Source organism: Emydura macquarii, unplaced genomic scaffold, assembly GCF_026122565.2.
Source record: "Emydura macquarii macquarii isolate MOO-44397 ecotype Brisbane River unplaced genomic scaffold, CSIRO-AGI_Emac_v2 contig_3450, whole genome shotgun sequence".
Classification (NCBI taxonomy): domain Eukaryota; kingdom Metazoa; phylum Chordata; order Testudines; family Chelidae; genus Emydura; species Emydura macquarii.
The window spans coordinates 309,647-332,781 of NW_027133587.1; the positions used below are offsets into that span (position 1 = coordinate 309,647).

The 23,135-nt window shown below is 56.2% G+C and overlaps 2 protein-coding genes across 5 annotated transcripts; one reads left to right on the plus strand and one right to left on the minus strand.

Moving 5' to 3' along the window:
• Positions 1–5,374: 5,374 nt before the first annotated feature.
• ADAT3 (adenosine deaminase tRNA specific 3) lies at positions 5,375–7,908 on the minus strand. Of its 4 annotated transcripts, none has more exons than XM_067534525.1 (2): positions 7,676–7,908; positions 5,375–6,927 (listed from the first exon to the last, which is right to left on the minus strand). In XM_067534525.1, exon 2 carries the CDS (start codon positions 6,911–6,913, stop codon positions 5,906–5,908), a length of 1,008 nt encoding a protein of 335 aa, XP_067390626.1. In that variant the 5' UTR covers positions 6,914–6,927; positions 7,676–7,908; the 3' UTR covers positions 5,375–5,905. The 4 variants fall into 4 exon arrangements, with proteins under 4 accessions (XP_067390626.1, XP_067390623.1, XP_067390625.1 ...); XM_067534522.1 differs by having other exon boundaries at positions 5,375–6,924; positions 7,676–7,797; XM_067534524.1 differs by lacking the exon at positions 7,676–7,908 and adding an exon at positions 7,612–7,623 and having other exon boundaries at positions 5,375–6,924.
• A 126-nt stretch (positions 7,909–8,034) lies between these two features.
• LOC137144299 (dnaJ homolog subfamily C member 3-like) lies at positions 8,035–23,124 on the plus strand. The gene is made up of 12 exons (XM_067534509.1): positions 8,035–8,181; positions 9,271–9,381; positions 10,464–10,588; positions 13,452–13,526; positions 13,905–14,048; positions 15,822–16,003; positions 16,336–16,455; positions 17,023–17,128; positions 17,844–17,964; positions 19,313–19,445; positions 20,086–20,234; positions 20,638–23,124. Exons 1-12 carry the CDS (start codon positions 8,091–8,093, stop codon positions 20,778–20,780), a joined length of 1,500 nt encoding a protein of 499 aa, XP_067390610.1. The 5' UTR covers positions 8,035–8,090; the 3' UTR covers positions 20,781–23,124.
• Positions 23,125–23,135: the final 11 nt, after the last annotated feature.

Sequence of the window (23,135 nt, forward strand, 5' to 3'; positions counted from 1 at the left end):
GACCGACTGGCTAGGCAGTAATTCTGCAGAAAAGGACCTGGGGGTTACAGTGGACAAGAAACTGGATATGAGTCAGCAGTGTGCCCTAGTTGCCAAGAAGGCTAACAGCATATGAGGCTACATTAGTAGGAACATTGCTAGCAGATCGAACGAAGTGATTATTCCCCTCTATTCGGCATTGGAGAGGCCACATCTGGAGTATTATGTCCTATTTTGGGCCCCTCACTACAGGAAGATGTGGACAAATTGGAGAGAGCCCAGTGGAGGGCAACAAAGAAGATCAGGGGGCTGGAGCACATGACTTATGGGGAGAGGCTGAGGGACCTGGGCTTGTTTAGTCTGCAGAAGAGAAGAGTGAGGGGGAGATTTGATAGCAGCCTTCAACTACCTGAAGGGGGTTCCAGAGAGGATGGAACTAGGCTGTTCTCAGTGGCGGTGGATGACAGAACTAGGAGCAATGGTCTCAAGTTGCAGTGGGGGATGTCTAGGTTGGATATTACGGAAAACTTTTTCCCTAGAAGGGTAGTGAAGCACTGGAATGGGTTACCTAGGGAGGTGGGGGAATCTCCATCCTTAAAGGTCTTCAAGGCCCGGCTTGACAAAGCCCTGTGGGGGGATGATTTAGTCAGGGTTGGTCCTGCTTTGAGCAGGGGATTGGACAAGAAAGAGAGAGCCATTGTCAAGAGAAGGGATGAGGGCATCTGCAAACTGTCCCGGGAGATTTCCCTGCTCAGTGAGAGGGGAGGAGAGGAGGAGCAGCAGCCGCTGAGCCGATCCCTGCAGGTCAGGCTGTGTCATTGAAATAACAACCTGCAGCTTTTCTATAGGAGCTTCTCCGCCCCACACCCCAAAGCACTTTACAAAGCAGGGTCAGGGGTGTGATCCCTGTGGGACAAAGGGGGAAGCGAGGCAAAGGGAGGGGCAGAGCCCTGCCCATGGTCACACGGTGAGTCTGTGGTAGAGCCAGGGATGTATCCTGGGAGACCTGGACGCTGCAATCCCAGGACCTTCTCTCCTGCCCTGCAAATGTCTGTCTGCATTGGTACTTTGAGGGTGAAATCCACTCCCCTCAAACGGAGCAGACCTAAGGCCCACTCACCCCAGGTTAATGGGTTTATTGGGGTGAGGGGGGCTGTGGGGCTCTCAGCACTGGGGGTAATTTGACTGTCAAGGCAGAGAAACATTTTCTTTTTGTAAAGTGCTGGGGGAGAAATTTGCTTCAGTGGCAACCTCCCGGCAGGGATGGCTGGGGCTGCTGAGAGCAACCGTCCCTGCAGGGGGGATGGATGGCAGTTGCTCTCTGAACAAGAACCCAAGTGTCTGAAATTCCCCAAAGATCCGGGACTCCTGTGGTGATTCCACTGTAAAGCAGGAAGCCTTGGCAGCCTGAGGCAACCCCCCACTGACTTGCCTCTTCTTTCTCTCCCTCTCCAGGGTGCTGGGAGTGCAGGGGGAAGGTAAGTCCCTGGCTCCATTTCACTCCACCTCATGCTCAGTTACGCTTGGAAACTGCACTAAATATTGCACTTCCCCCATCCTTGGAGTGTGACACGCTGGCTCGGTGCCTGCGATCACATCTCCCCTAATGACTGCCTCAGCACAGGGAAGAGCCAGTTACTATCTGACAGCTAATACGGTCATGGCAGGGCCGTCAGACATATAGGGCCCATGGCTCTGGCGTATTGACGTGTCCACATCCTGTATTCAGCGTGCGCAGAATCTCAGCTTTTGGGGTGTTTTTAAAGCAAGTTTTCCTTCCTCCTGGTTACAAAGAAACCCTCCCAAATGCAAATGGAGACAACCTCGCCTTTGTGTGTCTGCCAAAGACTGGAAGCCAGGGATCAGAGAGGTGTGACGTTTCCAGGCACCTGTTAATCTCATTGGAGTCTCAACTGAAATGATACCACTTGAATGTCAACCTTCAATGGTCCATGGCTGATCACTTGAGCGGGTGGAATGAAGCCCTTGGGGCGGGGGAGGACTTGGGGGTTGCTGTAGGCAGGGAAGAACCAAGGAGAGACGCAAAGACAAGGAAGAGAGAAAAATGGGGAAAGCAAGGCAAACAGATTAGAAATAGCAGGAGCCGTAGCAGGTGTGGGAGGGGGCTGTTTTCCCTTTGAGTAATAGTAAATGTGACAATGGAAGATTTAATAAATACAAGTAACTAAAAATTTATTTCCTACCCAAAGGACAGATTTTCCCCTTGTTCTTTGTACATGGGTGTCCCATTGAGACCAATGGTTGTGAACAAAGCAATGTATGGAGCCCTAAATTGATGCCCTGGCCTGCTGACCCTAACAGACAGTGGAATACGGCCCCCTCCACCAAATGGGTTGGACACCCCACTGTTAATGCTTCAGTCGAAGAGCTCAGGGATTTTGGTATGGATGGGCCCAGGTTCATTCTGTGCTGAAGATCCAGACTCTGTCTGTGTCCACAGTCAGCAAGTGGGATATCCCCACTCTTTGGTCTTTGTCTCCTCACTTTCCATGTAATCTCAGTGCTGGTTCCCCTTGTTACTGGAGTAAACCAGCATACAGCGTGGCTCAGCCCCCCTGAGAGAAACATAGCACAGCATCCCAGAGAAAGCTCCTGAACCTGTCTCCATCCCTTGCCTGAGTGTCTCCCCACGTCCCATCTCTCTGGGCCCATGGAGAGCGCAGGGCTGAGGGCATCGACCATCTCAGGTGACAAAGCGTGGATACAGATTTCCTGGAGTTTACAGGCTCTGGGGCTGGGGATCGGGCCCATTTCTCTCCCCTCCTCCTTTCCCTGGCAGGGAGGCCAGGACGTCCGAGGAGCCAGAGCCGGGGTTTGTGGAGCTGGAGAAGAGACTCAGCAATTTCTCTCTGAAAAGTGCCAACCTGCAGGAAGAGCTGCTGGGATTCAAAGGTGAATGGGAGTCTAGGGGAGGCATCTCCCTTCGTTAGAGCGACCCTCGCCCTGGGGAGGGGTTGGGAGCTCTAGTGATGTTGTTGACCCTGCACTCCGTCTCACAGCCTTTCTTAGCAAGTTGCCCTTCCCCATGGGAGCAGCCTTGTGGGGCTGGTGCTGTCTGCAACAGCGGCTTAGCTGGCATCAGGGCTGGTCTACGCTACACAGTTTGGTTGACGTAAGCTGCTTTGTGTCGACTAGGCTCTCCAAGCATCATCCCTTGAAACTGGCACCTGCCACCGTAAGCGCCGGCTTAATCACACCACCTCCCTGAGCGGTGTAGAGCCACACTCGACACCAACATGGGGTCTGTGTGGACGCTGCGTTGCTTCTGTCAATCATTACCGGCCTTCGGGAGCGTCCCGCAATTCCCCACGCTGGGAATGAAATCGACACCGGGGCTGCTGGCGAGGACACCTTGCCGGCACAAGGAGGCAAGCACATAAGCACACAAGCGAGTTCCTAACTGTGGTGGCCAATATAAAGCAGGGCAGCATAATTTGGTAGTGTAGACGTGCCCTCCGTCTGGGTCATCATCTTGTAATTAACAGCAGTGACATTCAGAACCAAGAGGAACTTCCCTATGAATGTGAAGGCCTGAATTCTCACCTCTCCCATCCTCTCCTTCCCCTACAGACTCTGCACCTGGAGCTGGGGAGCGACACAGGTACGTGTCTGTCTCTGATGGGCTGCGAGGGCATTTCAGACCAATAACCATGTTAGCGACAGGGCATCACGGCCTACAGACCCCGTGTGCGCCTGGTAGCTGTGGAACAATGTGAAGCAGAGTGAGCCCCGTGACTGGCAGATTCACTCCTGCTGTGATGTCTGACAGGGATTCAGAGTGAATCCTGATCTCACCGGTGTGTTTCCCTTTGGGAAAAGGAACCACATCCTGAACGGTGTGAAACAAGATGAGACGGGGACAAAATATCCGCAGACCCAGGAGTCTGACAGCTTCCACAAGTGGCAGAAAATGGCCACACAGGGGCAGCAGAATCTCAGGAGTCTCCATCGGCTGATTGACTCTGAATGAGTAATAAGGCTGCTACAGTGTGTACAGATGGGCTCTGAATGGGAAGAGAGCACTAGAGTGTAACTGTGCCTCAGTTTCCCCTACGCGTTACCCATGGATTTCAGTGTGATCCTTGCACAGGCCACTAGAGGGTGGATGGGCCTTCCCCAGCCACATGTGCACAGACAATAAGCCAAGACACCTGGCCCTGGGTCAACCAGCTGTGACAGGTTGTAATGGGTCTCGGCAGGTGGAAACAAGGGGTGAACATCTGGCCCAGGAAAGACAAAGGGCTGGGGAGAGGCAATGGGGAGTGCCTGGGGATGGCTGGCTGGAAGGGCCAGTTCCCCCTAAAGGGGATCAGGAGCCGGGCCCAAGAATGTAGGGTCTGGAGTTCCCTAGTTGGTCGCTGCTGTAACTTCTGATTCATCTGCTAACAAAGTCTCTCTACGCTGAGATCCTGAGAACTAATAAACCCGTCTGACTCCCTTGCTGGCTGTGAATCTCTTCTGACTGTGAGGTGGGGGGCTTGGCCCCTTTGGGGGCGTGTAGTAGCTCCCCAGGGTCCCATCCAAGAGGACCCACAGGTGGAGTTCAGGCGGAGCAAGAGGGCTGAATGCTGTGAGGTCAGATTCAGGAGGCGACAGTGCTGGTGTGTGGAGACCTGAGGGGGCCAGATTCCAAGCACTATGGTCCTGACTGGCTGCGTCCCGAGTGTTTCCAGAACCCGATCCCCTAGGACTCCATCACAACTGGAGACCTCTTATTTGCAGTAAAAAAAAAAAAAAAAAAAAAAAAAACAAGGTTGCAGTTCACTTTTTACATCTCCTGTAAAAGGCGGAATAAAACAGGTTTGAAAAGCGTCATGTTTGGTCCTGGTGGAAGGGGTTGGGTCTGCGCTGCAATCCAGGGACTGAGTGTTTTGCCAGGATAAGAGCCTCACACCTCACCGTGCAGGAAAAGAGCCGGGGGTGGGGGGGAATCATGCTGTGAAATGAACTAAAGGTCCTGAAATCTCCCAAGTCACCCCTTACCTCCTGACAGGCTGCTGACCCGTTTCACTTCAGATTGTCCCATCCTCCCAGGGCACAGGGAACAGAAATGGCTGCCACAGAGCCAGTTCAGGTAGGGGCGGGTGGGTTCCTGCTGAAGGCAGAGGGGCAGTTAATGCATAGGAGGTGGGAGCATCGGGAGGGGGCAGGGAATACGCAGGGCAGAGACGGGAGGGGGACAGGATGTGACAAACCTGCTGGGATTTGTTAAATATGGGGCCCAGATACTAGGAACAGACCCATGGGGGGGGGGGGGGGGGTTGGTGGAAATTCCCCGATTTGTGAAACAGGAAGCAAACCCGCTGGGAAAACTGACCAGATCCTAAGTGCTGGGTCCTGAACCTACAAGCCAGAGGCTGCTCTGAAGGAGGCACTCAACAGTGAGGCTTAAGGGAGATGCCCCATTCCCCACATCCAACTGCTGATGGGAGGGGAGGAAAATCGGGATTCCCACCAGGGAGTTCTCCCTGGACCCTGCTGGGGGCGCCATCTCCTGTGTCAACCTGTGGCTAGCAAGTGAGTGACGAATGTGAAGAGCCCTGCTGTCTGCTGGGAGGGATGAGGGTGCTCTCTTTCTCTCTTCACCCTGCTGCCTCCTGCCTGCTCTGAGCGGGGTGCGGATGGGATTGATTTCTGCCGCTATCCGCAGCTGGCACACACAACCAGAACTGCACTGTCACCCTACCTTTACCTGGCAGAATGATTGTCCTCCAGAAAGCCCATCCAGACCTGGGGCAAACAGGCCAAGATAGGGTGGTCAAGATGCCCTGGAAACCACTGCAGCCAGATCCCCGTTAAAACAACTTTATTATTGGTTTCTCTTTTTTTTTTTTTTTTTTTAAATTAAAGCACAGCTTTTAAAACAAATGATATAAAAACAAGCTCTATAAAATGAGCCACTTAGCTAATGGGCAGTGGGCTCCTGGCCCAGGCGTCGGCACGGCCCCTCCAGGACGCCCCTGAAGACTTCATAGCGGTGGTTCAAATCTTTGCGGCCATGGATGTGGTATCTGGTCCCCAAGGCTCCATGCGGGGAGGGCACCCCGTAGAAGACCCGCTGGATTCTAGAGTGGACCAGAGCCATGGCACACATGGCGCAGGGCTCCCGGGTCAGGTACATGTCGTACCCGGTGCAGATGTAGGGCAGACCATCAGGAGATAGAGGGCAGCCATCCAGGGGCAGGAAGGAGCAGGCGGGGTAGTCGCAGTAGCTGTAGGCCCCTCCGCCCTGGCCACAGGCCACCAGGTCGATGCAGACCAGGGCGGCATGGAACAGTGGGTGGAGGCCGTTCCTGCAGTCGTGCCCCACAGCCAGGACCCGCCCTGTGGCTGGGTCGACCACAGCGGCACCCACCGGCACCATCCCCAGCTCCGCCCCCCGGCGTGCTGCATGGATGGCTTGTTCCATGTGACTTTGCATGGCCACTTTGTCCTGGGGCGTGAAGAGCTGCCCGGCCAACGCCTGGCTGGTCCGCTTGTTCTCGTGGAAGGCCGTGGGCCAGTGCTGCGTGGCCTCCTCGAACTGGGGCCGGGTGAGGGGGGCGCGGGCAGGCACCTGCACTAGGAAGGGCTCCCCCAGGCCACGGACGTCCACCTGTCCATCCGGGAGCAGCTCTGCCAGCGTCCATGTGGCCCCTCCGCCCCGGGAGGAGCCGGCCAGGCAGAGCAGCACCTCCAGTGGCCGCGTTCCCCCACGCGCCCGCACGCGCTTCAGGTGCGGGAGCTTCGTCAGGGGGCATGCGGCTGCCAGCTCCCGCACCAGGCGGGACGTCTCAGTCCTGACCAGGACGGGGGCGGCGTAGGCCAGGGTCAGCTCAACCTCCTGTGACTCCAGCTCAGGCAGCACCAGCAACGCCTCCCACGGGGGGTCCTCTGGCGCCTCCATCTTCTTGCGCTTGCAGCTGGGCTCCATCGCCCCACGGCCTGCTTGGGAGAGAGGCAAGAAGTGGGCGGGTGGGCGAGTGGGGTTGGATGTTGGGGTGCAGCCCCATTACCGCAGGACTCGTCCTTGGCCCCGCACTCCAGCCCGGGCCCCAGCCCTGCAGGGATAGGGGAGGCCCTGGCCCTTAGGATCAGCCCCTAATCTGGCTTCTCCCCCCCGCCCCATCTTCTTCGCCTGGGACTCCCAGCCCCAGAGACACCCCGCCCCGCCATGCCGTTTCACATAGGGGGCTCTCCTCTCCCAGCCCCGCTGACCCACCCTACTCGCCCTCCTCCCTCAGCTCCAGATGCCTCCTCACCCCTAAATGTGGGGGTGAGCTCCTCCGCAAAAAAGCCCAGCTTCTCCCAGCCACACACCCCTTCCCTCGGGGGGTGGGGGCTGCCTCCCCCTTAAGGCCTCCCCATCCCTGTGGGGGACTCCAGAAACCTCAGCTTCCCCCCAGCCCTCCCCAGGAACCCCTTTCTCTTCTCGAGTGGGCCTCACCTATGACCCCCCCTTGCCCCACAGACGCCGCAGCTCCCTGGGAGGGACTCCCCTTTCTCCTTTGGGGGGGGATCCCTTCCCTCAGCCCCAACGATCCCCTTCCTCCCCCATCCCAGGGACCCGCTCCCCCCCCCCCTTCGGGTGCTCCCCAGAGACTTCAATTTCCCACTCCCAGCCCCACAAACCCCCTCTCTGGAGTCCGCCCGCCCCACACGAGCCCCCCCCCCCCCCACAAGCTCCCCCTCTCACCTGCCCCCGTTACCCCCAGTCCCGGCCCCTCGCGACTATTGGCTCCCGGCGCTGTCCGTCTGCAAGAGGAGCGTTCCGATTGGTCCACCGCGCCCGGCTGGCGTGGCAGGTGGGGCGGGAGAACCCCGGAAGTCTGAAGGGAAAGCGCGTGGGCGGCAGGCAGTCCTCCCGCACACGGGTCATAGAGCCGGGAGGCTAGAGCGGCCCAGAAAGCGAGGCCGAACCACAGAGAGCGGGGGGCCGGAGCGCCCGCCGTAGGCGCGCGCCGGTGGAGGAGGAACCATAGAACGCAGCGGCCAGAAGGGCCGGCGGAAGCGGCGCCGCTACCACGGAGTCGGATTCGGGCGGCGGGCGGAGCGGCCGGAAGTGCGGTACGCGGAAGTGCGGGCTGGCGGTGGTGGTGCCGGAGCGGGCCATGGAGGCCGGGCCGGGCCTGTGGCGCTGCGGGCGGCGGCTGCTCTGGACCGCCTCCCTGGTCTGCGTCCTGCTGGACCTGCAGCTCCCAGGTAACCGTGGCAACGCGCCGGAAGTGCCCCTTCCTTCTCCCCCTCCCCGCCAGCCCCGCCCCCCAGGGCGAACCGCAGAACTCGCTCGGCCCCGCCGCGCCGCGCCGCGCCCCTTTCGCCGTTGGGAGCCCCCCGCCCCGTACGTTCGAGACTGGCCGCCTGTTAGCCTCTCCCTCTCCCGGGTGACTCGGCTTGTAGCCCCGCCCCCACCTGGCTGGCCGACCGGCTTCCTAGCCCCGCCCCCCTCCGATGTGGCCCCGCCCTTCCATCTCCCAGTGCATCTCCGGGTGCACTTTAGCTCCACCCCTGGCCCCTCCCACCTGCTGCCTGCTTCACCCCCTGGTGCTGCCCCAGCCAGCCCCCTCCCGTCCCCCCCCGCTGGGCCGGCACCAGAGGTGGGGCCAGAGAGCGGAGAAGGGGCAGCCAGGGGGTAACCCACCCCGGGAGGCTCCCTCGCACAGCTCCGATTGGCTGAGTGGCAGGGAAAGGGTGGGGCCCAGAGAGCAGAGGTGTGGGAAGGGGGTGGGGCCCAGAGAGCGGGGGTGTGGCTAGTGGGGAAGCGGGTGGGGTCAGGAGAGGGGGTGAGAGTGAAGGGGTGGGAAGGTGGGGTCAGAGTTGGCAGTAAGGGGGTAAGACTATGAGACTGGGGGCTAGTGTGGCAGGGGATGGGGCTATCAGGGTGGGGGTTGGGCTGGGTGTGAAAGGGTGGGACTAATACAAACAGGGCGCGGCAATGAGAGTGGGGCTGGCAGGGAAGGGATGGGCTGTTCAGTTTGATGCTGCCTAGGGAAGTTGTGGAAGCTCCTTCATGTGTGGGTTTCCGAAGGGGGCTGGCTAGCCGGCTGGCTAGGCTGATTTAGACACAAGAAATCCTGCATCTTGGTGGGGGGTTAGACGAGGTGCCCATTGCAGTTCCTTCTAACTCTGTGTCTCTGTGATTCTATGCTGGAGTGGCATTAAGTGTGCTGGTGTGTAGATTGAGGTCAGGGCCCCATCTCCTGAAATGAGGACTTCAGTGGGGCACCCAGCCCTGACTCCGCCTCCCTAGGGCAGCTCCTCCAGCTGCTGAGGCCACGTTGTCCCCTGCAGGTTTGCTGGCTTCTGGGCAGGCTGAGATCGAGAACCACCTGGAAATGGGGCGCAAGCTGCTGGCAGCCGGACAGCTGGCTGAGGCACTATCTCATTACCATTCTGCCGTAGGTAAGTGTGCCAGGTGGTGGGGAGAGGAGGGGATATCGTTGGCTAGCCAGGGAGCACGTCGGATCGGCACGGCAGCGTCTGGAATGTCCTGGTGACGGTGGGCAGGGAGGGGCATTTTGCAAAGGCGGATCTGCTGGGGACAGGTGTGGGGCAGTTATGTGACTGGGGCATTGATGTTGGTGGGAAGTGGGTGGTGAAACAGGATGATTCATAGGGATGGAAGAACGGCCAGGTGGACTCTGACCCACGGTCCATGTAGCCAGTGTACTTTGGAGGAAGATCGAAGAACCCTGCAATAGCAGGCAGGGGAAAATTGTCCCCACATCAGATCTCAGCCTGGTCTGTGTTAGAGATCGGCTTAAGCCCTGCAACTCTGGGAGATCAGACCCACCTCTGGTACCTCCCCCTACTGCAGGAAGGTCCAGGGCCGAGCAGCAGCCCTGGAGGTTCCTGCAGCCGGAGGAGGCTTCCAATCTCTCCCATGCTGCTGGGAGGCCTGGGGCACTCACAGAAGCACAGGAGAGATCAGAGACACCTCCTTGCTGCCTTCAGAGGCCAGCTCTGAAGACAGCACAGAAGTGAAGGTGGCAATCCTGCTGCCCTCCTACAAGAAGTTTGCAACCCCCTTTTGGGGCGGGACCCCTGCAGTTACAACAGTATGAAATTTCAGATGGAAACCTCTGAAACTGTGAAATTGGACAGTTTTCAAATCCTATGGCTGTGCAGTTGACTAGAATGGGCTGCGAATTTGGTAGGGCCTTAACTTCATTCCATATCCCTTCCCAAATTGGATATCGTTAGGAAGAGTCTTGGACTGATTGCCTGAGGTAGGGCCTTGGAGCCTTGCTTGTGATTTGGACAGAGAGATCACAATCTGCGTGACAGGTGGATGTGGGAGGATGGAGTAGCAATAAAACAAGCAGAGCTGGCAGAGGTCTGCTTCCCTACCCAGTCTCAGGTGGCTGTGATGTGTAAGGTGGCCAAAAGAGGCAGGGAGAACAAAGCTGGGTGGGCCTAAGAGACTGGAGGTGAGGCTAGGAAACCGGGGGCAGGGCTCCAGTAACGTATTCTACCTCCCACAGACAGCGACCCCAAGAATTACCTCACCTATTACAAGCGAGCAACCATCTACCTGGCCATGGGCAAGTTCCGCTCGGCGCTGCCCGACCTGTCGAAGGCCATTGAACTCAAGCCGGACTTCCTAGCCGTAAGTCCCACGCACCGTCCCCACCTCTGGCCTGCAGGGATATTCGCTAGTGGTAGATTATTTTTGCTGCCACGTGCAGAGCGATTGAGGGGCCGCTGCTCTGGTGGGGGATGCGGTTGTGTCTCTTTTGAACCAGGGAATGCTTGGCCCTCTGGCTGCCGTTCTGTAAGGAGTGAATGTTACAGGCAGAGCTGGTCGGGAATTGCTCGAGGGAGAATTTGTATAGGTTGGAAACGGCTGGTTCATTCATAGCAGACAGAAAGCCACCCCAGGGTCAAATCCCTGCTCTGACATCCCAGGTTATAGAGTCGGTCTTTCTGAACTGGCTCTAGCCTGGAGGTCAGAGCACTCAGCCGGGGTGTGGGAGACCCAGATTCATAGATTTCAAGGCTGCAAAGCACCACTACGATCACCTACTCTGACCTTATGTCTAAAAAAACACCAGAGAATTCCCCCAAAATACTTCCTGGTTGCACTACAACGGATCTCTTCGGAGAACATCCAGTCATGATTTGAACATGGCCATGGATGATCAGCAGTTTCAATAGTTAGTTACCCTCACGATTAAAAATGTAGACCTTATTTTCAGTCTGAATTTGTCCAGCTTCAACATCCAGCCTTTGAGGCTTGTTAGATCTTTGTCTGCTAGATAGAAGAGTCAACTGTTATCACATTGCTGTTCTCCACATTGGTATGTGGAAATTGGGATCAAGTCACCCCTTCATCTTCTCTCTAATAAGCTGAACAGATCAATTTCCTGCCATCTCTCATTCTCAGGCATGTTTTCCAATCTTTTAATCACTGCTCACGGCTTCTCATTGAACTCTTTCCAATTTGTCATCCTCCTCCTGGAATTGTGCAACCCCAGAGCTGGACTTAGAATACCAGCCATGATATTCACCAGATACAGAGATAACATTGCCTACAGTCTCTTTCTCATCCCTGCCTGAGCTCAGACACAGCTATTCAAAACGATTCCTTGCCAGCGCCGCGCTGCCAAAGTTGCTTCAAAACCAGCTTGGCTGGAATCGTGTTGACGCAAAGAAGTAAATAGCGTGGTCATTCCTCTCCTTTGTGGCCAGAACAAGGTGGTGAAGGCACATGACTTGGGAGAGCTGGGTGGATTCGCCTGACTGCCTCCCAGCTTGGCTTGAGGCCAGTCCTGGCCTCTCTCTCTGTCTCAGGGTCTCTCTCTGAGGCTAATGACACTCCCCGCCCAGAATTAACCAGGGTCTGTGCTTTGATATTCTAGGAGCAGAGGTGCAATGGGGAGCAGCACCATATAAAATTTACCAGTCATATTGGTGGCACCCGCTACAGGTCCGGAAAATCAGGCAGCCTATTTTTCTTCTCCCTAAATATGTCTTTTATGGCCCAGGTTTTCAAGGTACCTAAGGGAGATACCACTGAAAGCAGGCTGGGATTTGCAAAAGATCCTGTGGGAGGCAGAAGGGCCTAGTGGATAAAGCACTGGAGACCCAGGTTCCATTCCCAGCTCTGCGACTGGTGACCCTGGGCAAATCACTTTACCTCTGTTTGCCTCAGTTTGCCCATCTGTCAAATAGACCTAATGGAGTCTCCATCACTGACCATTTGAAAATCAAAATTGGATGTTTTTCTAAAACATCTGCTCTAGTGAGTGATTTTGGGGGCAGTTCTCTGGCCTCTGCTATACAGGAGGTCAGCTTAGATTATCACAATAGTCCCTTCTGGTCTTGGAATTGGTGATACTAACTTTCTTCGTATAACACTTTGAGGCAGCGGTTCCCAAACCTTTTCCCTGCATGGCCCCATTTTCAGATGTGTTGTTTCCCACTACCCCAGACGGCATGGAAGTTGCAATTTTTAAAACAGCGTCCTTCCTGCCACGTGACCTCACACTCACTGTACATGCATAGTCACTGCCGTTTTGCTTTTGCAAAACAACGTCCTCTGGACTGCATGAGCTCACACACATCCGGTGCGTGTGAGGTCACGCTGCATGGCGGGATGGAAAACTCCACATAAGAGCTAGGTGGTGGTGTTCATAGACTGCAAGGCCAGAAGAGAGCATTGTCATCCAGTATGACCTCCTGCATAATACAGGCCAGCAAACTTCCCTCAACTAATTCCTCTTTGAAGTAGAGCAGATCTTAGAGGATGTGTCTACACTGCAATAAAAGACGCATGGCACTGCAGTGTAGACATGCAGGATCTCAGAGCCAGCCTGAATATAAACCCTGCAGTTTTTAGACCCACGAGCCTCAGTCAGTAGACCCGGCTGCGGCTGTGCTGTGGGTCTTTGATTGCAGCATAGGTGAAATGTTTGTTTCTGCTTTCAAAAGTCATTTCGGCCAGGTTGTTTGAAAGGTAAGAACACCTCAAAAAATCTAGCCCATCACTGCTCAGTGCCTCAGTTTGCCCCATCTGTAAAACGGGGGATAATGATGCTGAATATCCTTTGGGACGTGCTCTGAGCTCTACAGGTGAAAAGCGCTAACTAAGAGATGGGTATTAAACATTTCAAAAATGCCTAGATAGCCTTGACTTTTCCATGCTATGGAGACTCCTCCCTCCGGGGCTTTAGGATACATCACCTAGGAACCTAACTTGGCACCTCCATTGTCTGAGACCTTGTCAGCAAAATGTGGTGGCCTTAAGGCCCTGATTCGGCGAGGCACTCGAGCACGTGTATAATGAACAGTGCGAGGGCCTGACCTTTGCAACGGACCGGGCTTACACGTGAAGAACGGTGCTGAATCGGACCTTAGCAAGGCCTGGGATCTGTCATGCGCCGAGCAGCCCCGGCTCCAGTTGATACGCAGCTGTACTGTTGCCTCTGCAGTCACTCTCGCCCTGAGAATCTGCTCTCTGTCCCTTCCAGGCCCGGCTGCAGCGGGGCATCATTCTCCTGAAACAGGGCAACACGGAGGAGGCCAAGCAGGATTTTGAAGCCATGGTGAGTCCTGGGAGAAGGAACCCCAAGGCGGCTCTTGTGAGCGGCGTGGGAATGGAACCTCTTGTGGTGGGGGCGGGTCCTGGATCCAAAGGTGTCTCTGCAGGAGCTCAGCGACCCGAGCTGATGTTCTTGTGTTGCTGCTTTATATTGTGTAGCGTCGCCCATCCCTGCCGTGGTGTCCCCACTCGCCCTCCTGCTTCCCCCCTGCTGTGCTGTCTCTCTGCATGCAGGGGGATCGCTGGGAAAACAGTTTGTATCTCTGCACTGGGAGTCGTGGGCCCAGCCGGAGGACCCTTTCCCTTTGCCAAAGGGGCCCCTCTGGGTGTCTGCCAATCCTTCTTTATTTTTCTCCTCTGCTTCCCCTTCAAACTCCCACAGCTGCAGAGTGACCCCAGCCACAAGGAGGCTCTCAACCAGCTGGCCAGGCTCTCTGAGCTGGAAGTGTCCATGCAGGAGGCCCGGACGGCCTATCAGAGGAAGGACTACACGGCAGCCATCAGCATTCTGGAGCGAGTCATCGAGGTATCAGTTGGGACAAGGGGCGTCCTCCTCTGTGGGGATCACACCATCTCTGAGAGTGGGGAGGAGCGATGCTTGGTCTCCCAGGGATGCTGCCAACCTGAGCCTGTCACTGCTCTATGCCTCAGTTTTCCTGATCTGTAAAACAGGGATAATAACACTTTGGGATGTGCTCAGAGCTCTACAATGATCCTTAGTAACCTGGTCAGACTACATTCCCCATGCTGCACCAAGGTCTTCCCTCTGGGGGAAGGGAGGCAGTGCATCATGGAAGTTGTAGTTCAGCTGCCTCCTGTCCCCCATTCTCTTCCATGGGATGGGCTCCCTGGACTGACTATGTCTCCCATGAGGCTTCTCAATCAGGGCTCCCATGATGCACTGCTGTGGATCAGCAAGAGGGAGAGTGTGGTGCCTCATGGGAGTTGTAGTTTCATCTCCCCGTTTTATGTCTATAGGCCAGGCTCCCCACCCAGACTACATCTCCCATGATGCACAACAGTTGCAGACTTCCATGATGCACCACCTCACACTCCAAGAGGGGAGACCACAGTGCATCGTGGGAGATATCTGCCCTGGGAACCTGGTCTGTAGAGCTGATTGGAAACAAATCATGCAAACAACGTCTTCCATGATACAGTGCGATCTCCCCTCTTGGAGAGGAGAGGCGGGGTCATGATGGGACTCCCTGGCTGTGGTGCATCATGGGAGATGTAGTCCAGCTGGGAAGCCTGGCCCATAGCAGAGAATGGGGACATGAGGCCACCCAAACTACAATTCCCACAAGGCAATGCAGCAGCATTGCCAAATGGAAATATTTCAGGGGGTTGGGCCTAAATTCAGAGAGGCTTTGGGCGGTGAGATTTTCAACCAAAAATTGAAAATTTTCCTTGGGGAAGCAGAAGCTTTCTGCAAAAAAAAAAAAAGTGTTGTGTTGAAACTTCCCTCCCCCCCCCCCCCTCCCCTGCAATTTACATGGAAAACCAGAAAACTCCAGGCGCCCAGTTTCTTGCTCTTGGCAGCAAACATGCTTTGATCCAGGAAACTCCTTGGATCAGACTGGTCCCTGAGGTAACCCCCTCGACTCTCAGGACCTGTGCTGCTCCGAGCCGTGCCCGGTCCAAGGACGGACAAACGAGCGGACAGAAGACAGCAGTGGGCTGTTTGTCTACAAGCCAGCTCCATTTTCAATCCCACAGCTGCCTACGGCCGTCTGGGCTGGCTGAGACTGCACGGGAGCTTCGGGAGGTGGAAGGACGCCCAGGGCAACTGTGCGGGAAGCTTGTGGCGGGGTGGGATGGTCAAGGCTGGATGTGTCGGGGCCGGGGGGTGCAACGTGAGGCTGCAGGAGGGCGGGTGAGTGTCGTGGGACACAGAGAACTTGGAAGTGTGATAGTGAAGCCATAGAGCTATCTGGTCCCCACCAGTGCACCATGAAGCCCCCTTTCCCAGGGTGCATCTGTCGTCGAAACACAGTTCGCTGTCAGTCCAGGCAGGTGGGTCGGGTCCAACCACCCAACCTGTCCTCCTGCCTTTGCTGTTACATATACAGCACGTAGCCTCACCTTCCAGCCTGGATTCTTCTTTCCCGCCACGCCAGGGCCTCGAAAGAGCCGGATTCTGCCATCCCAGCAGAGGGGGTGTGTTGCGGAGCAGGGGCTGGGAAGGGCTCAGTTGGGGGCCCTGTAACCGGCCCTGCTGCGGGCCCCGATGCGGTGTGGCACCAAGGCGCGGACTCGGCCATGCTCAGGACCCTCCCGTTTGCTCTATTGGCCGCAGATCTCCCCGTGGGACCCCGAGGCCAAGGAGCTGCGTGCCGAGTGCCACCTCCAGCTGGATGATTATGCCAAGGCCATCCTGGATCTGAAGCCCACCACTAAGCTCCGCAACGACAACCGGCCGGCTTTCCTCAAGCTCAGCCAGCTCTACTACGGCCTGGGGGAGCACGAGGAGGCCCTGACGTGAGTGGGGGGGGGGCACGGGGTCTGGGGATGGGGGTACGAGGAGGCCCCTGGCTCATTTGCACCCCTAGTTCCAACTTCCCACACTCTCACACACACCCTGACCAGGCTACCTTGAATCCCTACCCTGGAGGTGAAAGGCTCCTGCACCCATGGATGTGACATGGCCGGCATCAAGCTTTTTCTGCCCGGCGCCCAATTGCTGAGCCTCCTTTTACTAGACCCTGCCCGGAGGATGCAGCAGGAACCAGGGGCGTGCTGGGATCTCGGAGGCATGGGCCCAGCCTCCCAGACACCTGCCCCAGCTGGCCCCTCTTCCCCCCCCTCCCCAGGCAGGTACGTGAGTGTCTCAAGTTGGACCAGGACGACAAGGCGTGTTTCGCCCACTACAAGCAGGTCAAGAAGCTCTCCAAGCAGCTGGAGTTGGCCGAGGAGCACGTCAGAGCGCAAAGGTAACGGGCGTGCCCCTGCTTGGCCCTTCCCCAGCACACGGGGCTGTGAGAGGCTGGTTCCTCCCAGCTGGGTGTGCCATGGCACTCTTAGACCTCTAGGGGGCCAGCTAGAAATCCCCCATCGCTGAATCTCAATGGCGCAGCCTCTGAATTGCAAGAGTAGGGCATGCTGGGAGTAGTGGAGGGTTTAAGATGCAGCCGCCTCTGGGGTGGGACATGGGGGCCATTTATATGGGGAACCCTCATGCCCGGCACTGAGATGTGGCCACCTCTGGGCTGGGGCACAGGGGCTGGTTAAACAGGCATCCTGGGAATAAGCGGGGGCATCCTGCCTGCAGCCGGGCACTCTGGGATCTCTGGTCTCTAGAGAGTGGTACCCATCTTATTGGCTCTCACCACCCCCACTTCCCCTTTCCCCTGGAAGTCCTGGCTCGCTATAGGTCGGGCATATTTTGGGTGCTCCAGAGTCATCTGCTTGTGCCAGCCCCGAGTTTGGCCCCATTCCCCTGCCCCTCCTTTGCCCACTTGACCCGCTGGGGGGTGACGCATGTTGTTCCCGGGGCACAGGTACGAGGAGGCCATTGAGAAGTACAAAGCAGCCATGAAGACAGAGCCACGAGAGGTGATTTACACCAGCAAGGCCAAGACGCGCATCTGTCACTGCCTCTCCAAGGTGAGCACCAGCTGCCGCCCTGCTGGCCACGGGGAGAGCTTGTGGAAGTGCCCCCAGGGGGCCAGGGGCGGGAAAAGCAGGCGGACCAGCCCCATGTTTCCGAAGTATCCTTGCCCCAGGAGCTGGCCGATAATCTGAGGCCTTGCGGGCTGGCTGATAAATCAGTGCTACGAGTCAGCTGTGTTCTTTGGTGCTCTCTGGCTTATTTACAGAGAACGTCCACACAGCCTTGCTTCCCTGGTCACGGGAGACAAACAGTGGGGTTGGGGTGGCTGTATGTGTTCCTCGCCCGATGCTGAAATGCAGCCACCTCTGGGGTGGGACGCAGGGGCTGTGTATACAGGGATCCCCCCCACACCCAGCTCTGAGATGCAGTCACAATTCATAGATTTCACAGACTTTTAAGGCCACAAGGGCCCATTGGACAACCTAGCCCGATCTAGTCACAGGCCAGGGAGCCCAAAGCCATCCGTTCAAGTAAAGCATTTCAGTCCTCGGAAGGGCTCACGGATCGTGCGTCCCACGCAGAGCACAGGAGAGACTGAGGTGCCCCCCATGCCCGAGGCATTGACGTTGGGGGATGTGTCCAGAGAGGCTGGTGGGTGTCCCAGGGGGCGGTCGGTCCCATCCCCCAGAGGGGCGACGGTGCAGTAGCCGAGCGGGGCAGAATGCCCTCACGGCTGAAGCCCGACCCGTCTCTTCCCCCATCTGCCAGAGCAAACGGGCCCAGGAAGCCATCGACGTGTGCACGGAGGCTCACCAGCGGGACCCGCGCAACGTCTTCATCCTGCGCGACAGGGCCGAGGCCTACATCCTGAATGACGAGTTCCAGAAAGGTAGGGCACGGCTCCTGCCCGGCACAGAGGGACCATCCCCCTGCCCCCCTGAGCGCCAGCTGGAGAACTTTGCCCCCCAGCAGACAGGCCACGGGGCTGACCGAGAGCCGATCTGTAACTGGCCTTTATTTGGGAACCTTCAGGAGACATGATCCAACCGGCCCAGACCAGGGCAGCTCGGGAGCAACTTGTGGGGTCTCGCCCCATCCTCCCAGCTACCCACAATGGTGCCCCTCTGGGCACAGCTTTCAGGGAAGGGGTCGCGCCTTTTGCCAGCTATTGAGCTGGGCTGGGGGCAGTGCAGCCAAGTGGCTTGAGCCACTGGGAGCCTGGACTCCTGGGTTCTGTCCCTGCTCTGGGCCGGGAGTGGGATCAAGTGGGTTGGAACGGGGGTCTGGGAGTCAGGACTCCTGGGTTCTGTCCCCACTCGGCCACTGCCCTGCTAAGTGGCAAGTCCTTTCTTCCCAACCTTTGTTTGTCTAGATTGCAAACTCTGTCTGTGCAGCCGCTGGCACGATGGCATTGCTCTAACCCCACCAGTGAATAATAAAGTTAAGATCCCAACTGACCTGCAAAGAGATCCCTGCTTAGGAGCACGGATGTTTGTGCCCCGTTCAGTTAGCGTCAGGGACAGCAGATTTTGTTCACAACCCCGACCTGAAACCATCTGGAGTCAGTTCTGGGCTATTACAGATCTGGTTGAAAAGAAGGGGGTGAGTGGATTGATGTAGAAAAATTCACTGAAAATGGGGGGTGGCCGGGGTTTTTTTTTTTTTTTTTTTTTTTTTTTTTTTTTGGTCTTAAATTTTCGATTTCCACATTTTTGGGGGCAGAAATCGAGAGTGGAATAACTCCAGATGAAAACTGGAAAGAAAAATTGATTTGGTGGGGCAGCTGCAGTACCTCCTGGGTGATGCAGTTCCAGGGCTGGGGTCCCTTGTCAGACTACATAGCCCATGATGCACTGCAGTCAGCCTTCTTGGAGATAGGAGGCCGTGCCTCATGGGAATTGTAGTTTGAGTTCTTTATGAATCGGAGGTGCCTAAACTACATCTCCCATGATGCATCGTCATGGGTCTCTTGGAGAGGCGATGCATCGGGGAATACTGTTGTTGTGGTGCATCATGAGAGATGTAGTTCCCCTGGGAAGCCCGGCCCACAGAGGAGAACCAGGCGCATGAGGCACCTGAACTACAAGTCCCAACAGCAGCATATGCCTGGCAATTGGCCACGACGGCTCTGGGCTGGTTCTGTGGCAAAGGGTGCCGGGGGTGGTTGACTGGGGGCGTTGCGTCCCGGGAAGGCTGGCCCGGGGCATGGAGTGAGGCGGCTCCTGTTTGGTTCTCAGCGGTGGAGGATTACCAGGAGGCCAAGGAGTTTGACGGGGAGAACGAAGAGGTGAAGGAGGGGCTGGAGAGGGCCCATAAGCTGCTGAAGCAGTCAAAGAAGCGCGACTACTACAAGATCCTGGGGATCCGGAGGTGGGTATCCCATGTTGCATCCAGCCCTCGATCCGGGGTGGGGGGGGTTGATCCGGCAGCACAATCTCCCCAGCCAGACCCCAGGGCTACCCAGAACCCTCTGAGCTTCCAATGGGGGGCTTGCAGCACCCCTGGGCACCCGCCACCCAATGGGAAGGAGTTTCTGGACCCCTGGATAACGGGGATCGGTGTGACTGAGCCCACTGTCATGCTCTAAAACCTCCTCCTGACACACCCATGCAAACAGCTTGGGAGCCCCCGGAAATTCCTAGATCCCCATCGATTCAGCCCCGTCTGCCCTCCGGCGTCACGCAGGCCGTAGCTCTGCCCCGAATTAATTCCTCCTTGAGCTGGGGCAGATCTGGGGGGAGGGGGGGGAAACCTCAACCCTTCTGGATTTAAAAGTGGCCCAGTGACAGTGAATCCCCCCCACCCCACTGCCCTGGCCCAATCGCTGTTGCACCTCATTTATCAACATCCTTCTGGAGTTGGGGACCCCTGAACTGGACTCTCTGGTGGCATATCTAGTGTAGACGGGGGCCTGGCTTGGCTAACGTTGCGCTTCCCCCCCTCCCCCCCCGATCTGCTGCTGAGTGGCTGTCTTCTGCGCCCTTTCTCTGCCCGCTTGGGTTTTTCCTAGGAATGCCAACAAGCAGGAGATCATCAAGGCCTACCGGAAACTGGCCCAGCAATGGCACCCTGACAACTTCCAGTCCGAGGACGAGAAGAAGGAGGCGGAGAAGAAATTCATTGACATCGCTGCCGCTAAAGAGGTCCTGACGGACCCAGGTAAGGCCTGGCCAGTGGTGAATAGACAACACCCAAGAGTCACCCAACCGCCAAAGCATAGCTACTCCCCCGCCATGGGGCCTCTCCAGCCAGCCATAGCTTCTCCGGTCCTGACCGAGGCCACGACGTTGGCATTGCCTTCTGCTGGGCATCTCGCTGCACGCTCCACTCCCTGCGTTAGCCCAGCTGTGCCTAGTTGCCCCGGCTTTGGGTGGTGATCTCCGGCCACTGATGTCTCTATTGGCTCCTCCGTTCAAGCGTGGCCAGCCGGTCCCAAACACCCAGCCCTTAGTGCCCTCATCCCTGGGCGAGATCGACTCTGCCCAGCTAGCGGGGAGCAATGCCTAGTGGTCACACACCCATTACCTGAAACCCCCTGATTCGCCACCTCTTTCCCTTCCAGAAATGCGGCAGAAGTTTGACTCTGGAGACGACCCCTTGGACCCCGAGAACCAGCAAGGGGGAGGCGGGCACCCCCACCAGTGGCCTTTTGAGTTTAACCCCTTCGGCTCTGGCAATTTCCACTTCAAGTTCCACTTCAATTAACTCGGGGCGGGAAAAAGATCTCCGAACTCGAGGAGAGACCAGGGATGAGGCGCTGGGTGTCTGTGCATACTGCAGTGACCCCTGCCAGTGCACCGGAGTCGCCTCCAGCTCAACGTGTCAAATGTTTCTTGCCACATTTCTTGTCTGGGCTGAGGGAGCCGGGCCTGGGAATGGGCCGTCTCTGCGGCACCTGCTTTCCCAGTGACCTACAAAGAGGTGGCATCGTGCACTTAATGCTTTCTGGCGCCTCAAGATGGCCTGTGAGGATCACTCTTTCTATGCTGAATTTCCTGGAGAACTCATTGGATTCTCTCCGTCTGTGCCTCCCACCTTCAGAGCATCTCACCCCCGGAGCATGGCAGGCGCCTAACACTCCCCCTCCCCCCCCCCACCATTCCCCCATTCATCAAGACGGGCATCGGTTTTAATTCAGATCTTCTCCATCTCTTCTCGTTTCTGTGTGTGCATTTGCCCACGCCCGACACACGCTTAGAAGAAAAGCAGTATGCGTTGAAGGTTGGGCACGAGGGTTGATGGGAAATATCCCGCCAGAAAGGGAGTTATTTTCCAAGGTGCGCCTGGGGTGTCTGCCACCAGGAGACTTTTTGTGCTTTGGCGAGGTCTGGCTTTTTGCTGGAAAACCAAACGAATGCCTCCAAAAATAAAACGTTTTGATTTGGAGTACCAGGAGTTGCAGGCCAGGGCCCTCGCGCTTCCAGTTCCCTATGGGTTTGGACTGCCTCTCCCATGATGCAGCAGGGATTCCCACAATGCACTCCTCCAATAGAGGGGACAATGGTGCATTGTGGGAGATGTAGTCCAACATGGGCAGGTGGCCTACAGACCAGAGAGGGGGGCCCAATGCCTCGGAACGACGTCGCCCAGGACGAAGTCAGTATGGCTGAGGTCACGTCTACATTAACTGCACGACTGCGGTGCTGTAAGGTCGCTTGTGTAGCTGCTCTATGCCGACGACGGGAGAGAGATCTTCTGTTGACATCATAAAACCACCTCAACCAGCTGCGGTAACTCTGCACACTACCACTTATGCCAGTGAAACTTACGTTCAGGGTGTGGTTTTTTTCACACCCCTCCACACCATAAAATTTGCCGACGTAAGTGTTAGCATAGACATGGCCTGAATCAAATTAGGTCAGAATTTGAATTTTCTGCGGAAAATTGAACCAAAACCCCATTTTTCCTGCTTTTTGTTGAGATTTTTCTCAGCACCCTCCCTCCTTTTTTTCCCCAAGCACTCCTCTAACTTCAGCAGGGGCCTGAGAGAGCTTGGGACCCACATGCTAGACCTCCAACAAGTCCTGTGAAGTAGGTGAAAGTCAGCAAACCAATTCTGTTCTTTGTGTGATTTACAAACAAACCACAGTGAGCTGGTGGGAGGAAAATATTTGCTGGATTGTTTAAGAAAATCTCCCTTGCCACATGACAGCTTTGGGCGAAAACGCACCCAAATTCCCAGAAAAACATGCGTTTCTTCACATATTTTTTTTCACAGAGAAATAAAATTTGTTTCCCCCTCTAGGCAAAATCCCTCCCAGGCCTTTGTGTAGTTAAAAAAAGATGCAGCCCTCATAATATTTCCCTTTTTCCACATCCCTTTTCATGGGCTAAGCGGTCCTCTACTCCTGACTGATGCTTGCTCTACTAGGACTCTCTTAATCTCTAGCTGGGCAGCTGAAACCTCAAATGGGACTTTTCTTCCATTAATGCTCATTCCCGCGTTGCTCACGACCGCCCCCTGCTGGCTGGTTGCTCTTGCTGATAGCATTGCAATCTGTCCAGCTGGTATTTTATAATAGATCTGGATTTATTTTCTTCCCCCCATGCCCTTTTGCTATTTTATAGATACGATTTTAACGTTGATTTATTTTCAGGAGTGGGTTGCACACTGTAATAATTGAACAGGAACGGGGGGGGGATGAACACCTCCCCCACCCCCCGAACCTGAGTGTTGGAATTAAAATTTGTATTGCAAATGGTGCCGTGTTTCCTTTCCAGCTGTGGGCTCAGCTCTCATGCTCCCAGCCACTTCGAGCTGGGCTGAAAAGCTGCTTTCTGGAGGCCTGCAAGAGTTAACTCTGTTTGTCACATCCAGTACCTTTTTCCTGTAGGGGGGTGTTTCGGTGTGATACAGGCTGTGCAGTCTCAGCTCTGCCTTGCTCTGGCTGGGGTGATTTAATTGGAGAAGGCCCTGCTTGGAGCGGGGGGTTGGACTTGACCTGAGGTCCCTTCCAACCCTCATCTTCTAGGAATGATAAATCTTTAACTCCGACCACTTTTCTCCCAACTGCGTGGTAGGCCTTGGAGTTAGAGTCATGGGTAAGAATTTGAATGAAG

What these genes read in the sequence shown, in the direction of transcription:
- ADAT3 (XM_067534525.1), bottom strand. Translation starts at nt 6,913, where the DNA reads ATGGAGCCCAGCTGCAAGCGCAAGAAGATGGAGGCGCCAGAGGACCCC.
- LOC137144299 (XM_067534509.1), top strand. Translation starts at nt 8,091, where the DNA reads ATGGAGGCCGGGCCGGGCCTGTGGCGCTGCGGGCGGCGGCTGCTCTGG. An exon ending in TCAAGCCGGACTTCCTAGCC is followed by an intron (nt 10,589 to 13,451) that starts GTAAGTCCCACG and finishes TGTCCCTTCCAG; the next exon opens with GCCCGGCTGCAGCGGGGCAT. An exon ending in AGAGGTCCTGACGGACCCAG is followed by an intron (nt 20,235 to 20,637) that starts GTAAGGCCTGGC and finishes TTTCCCTTCCAG; the next exon opens with AAATGCGGCAGAAGTTTGAC.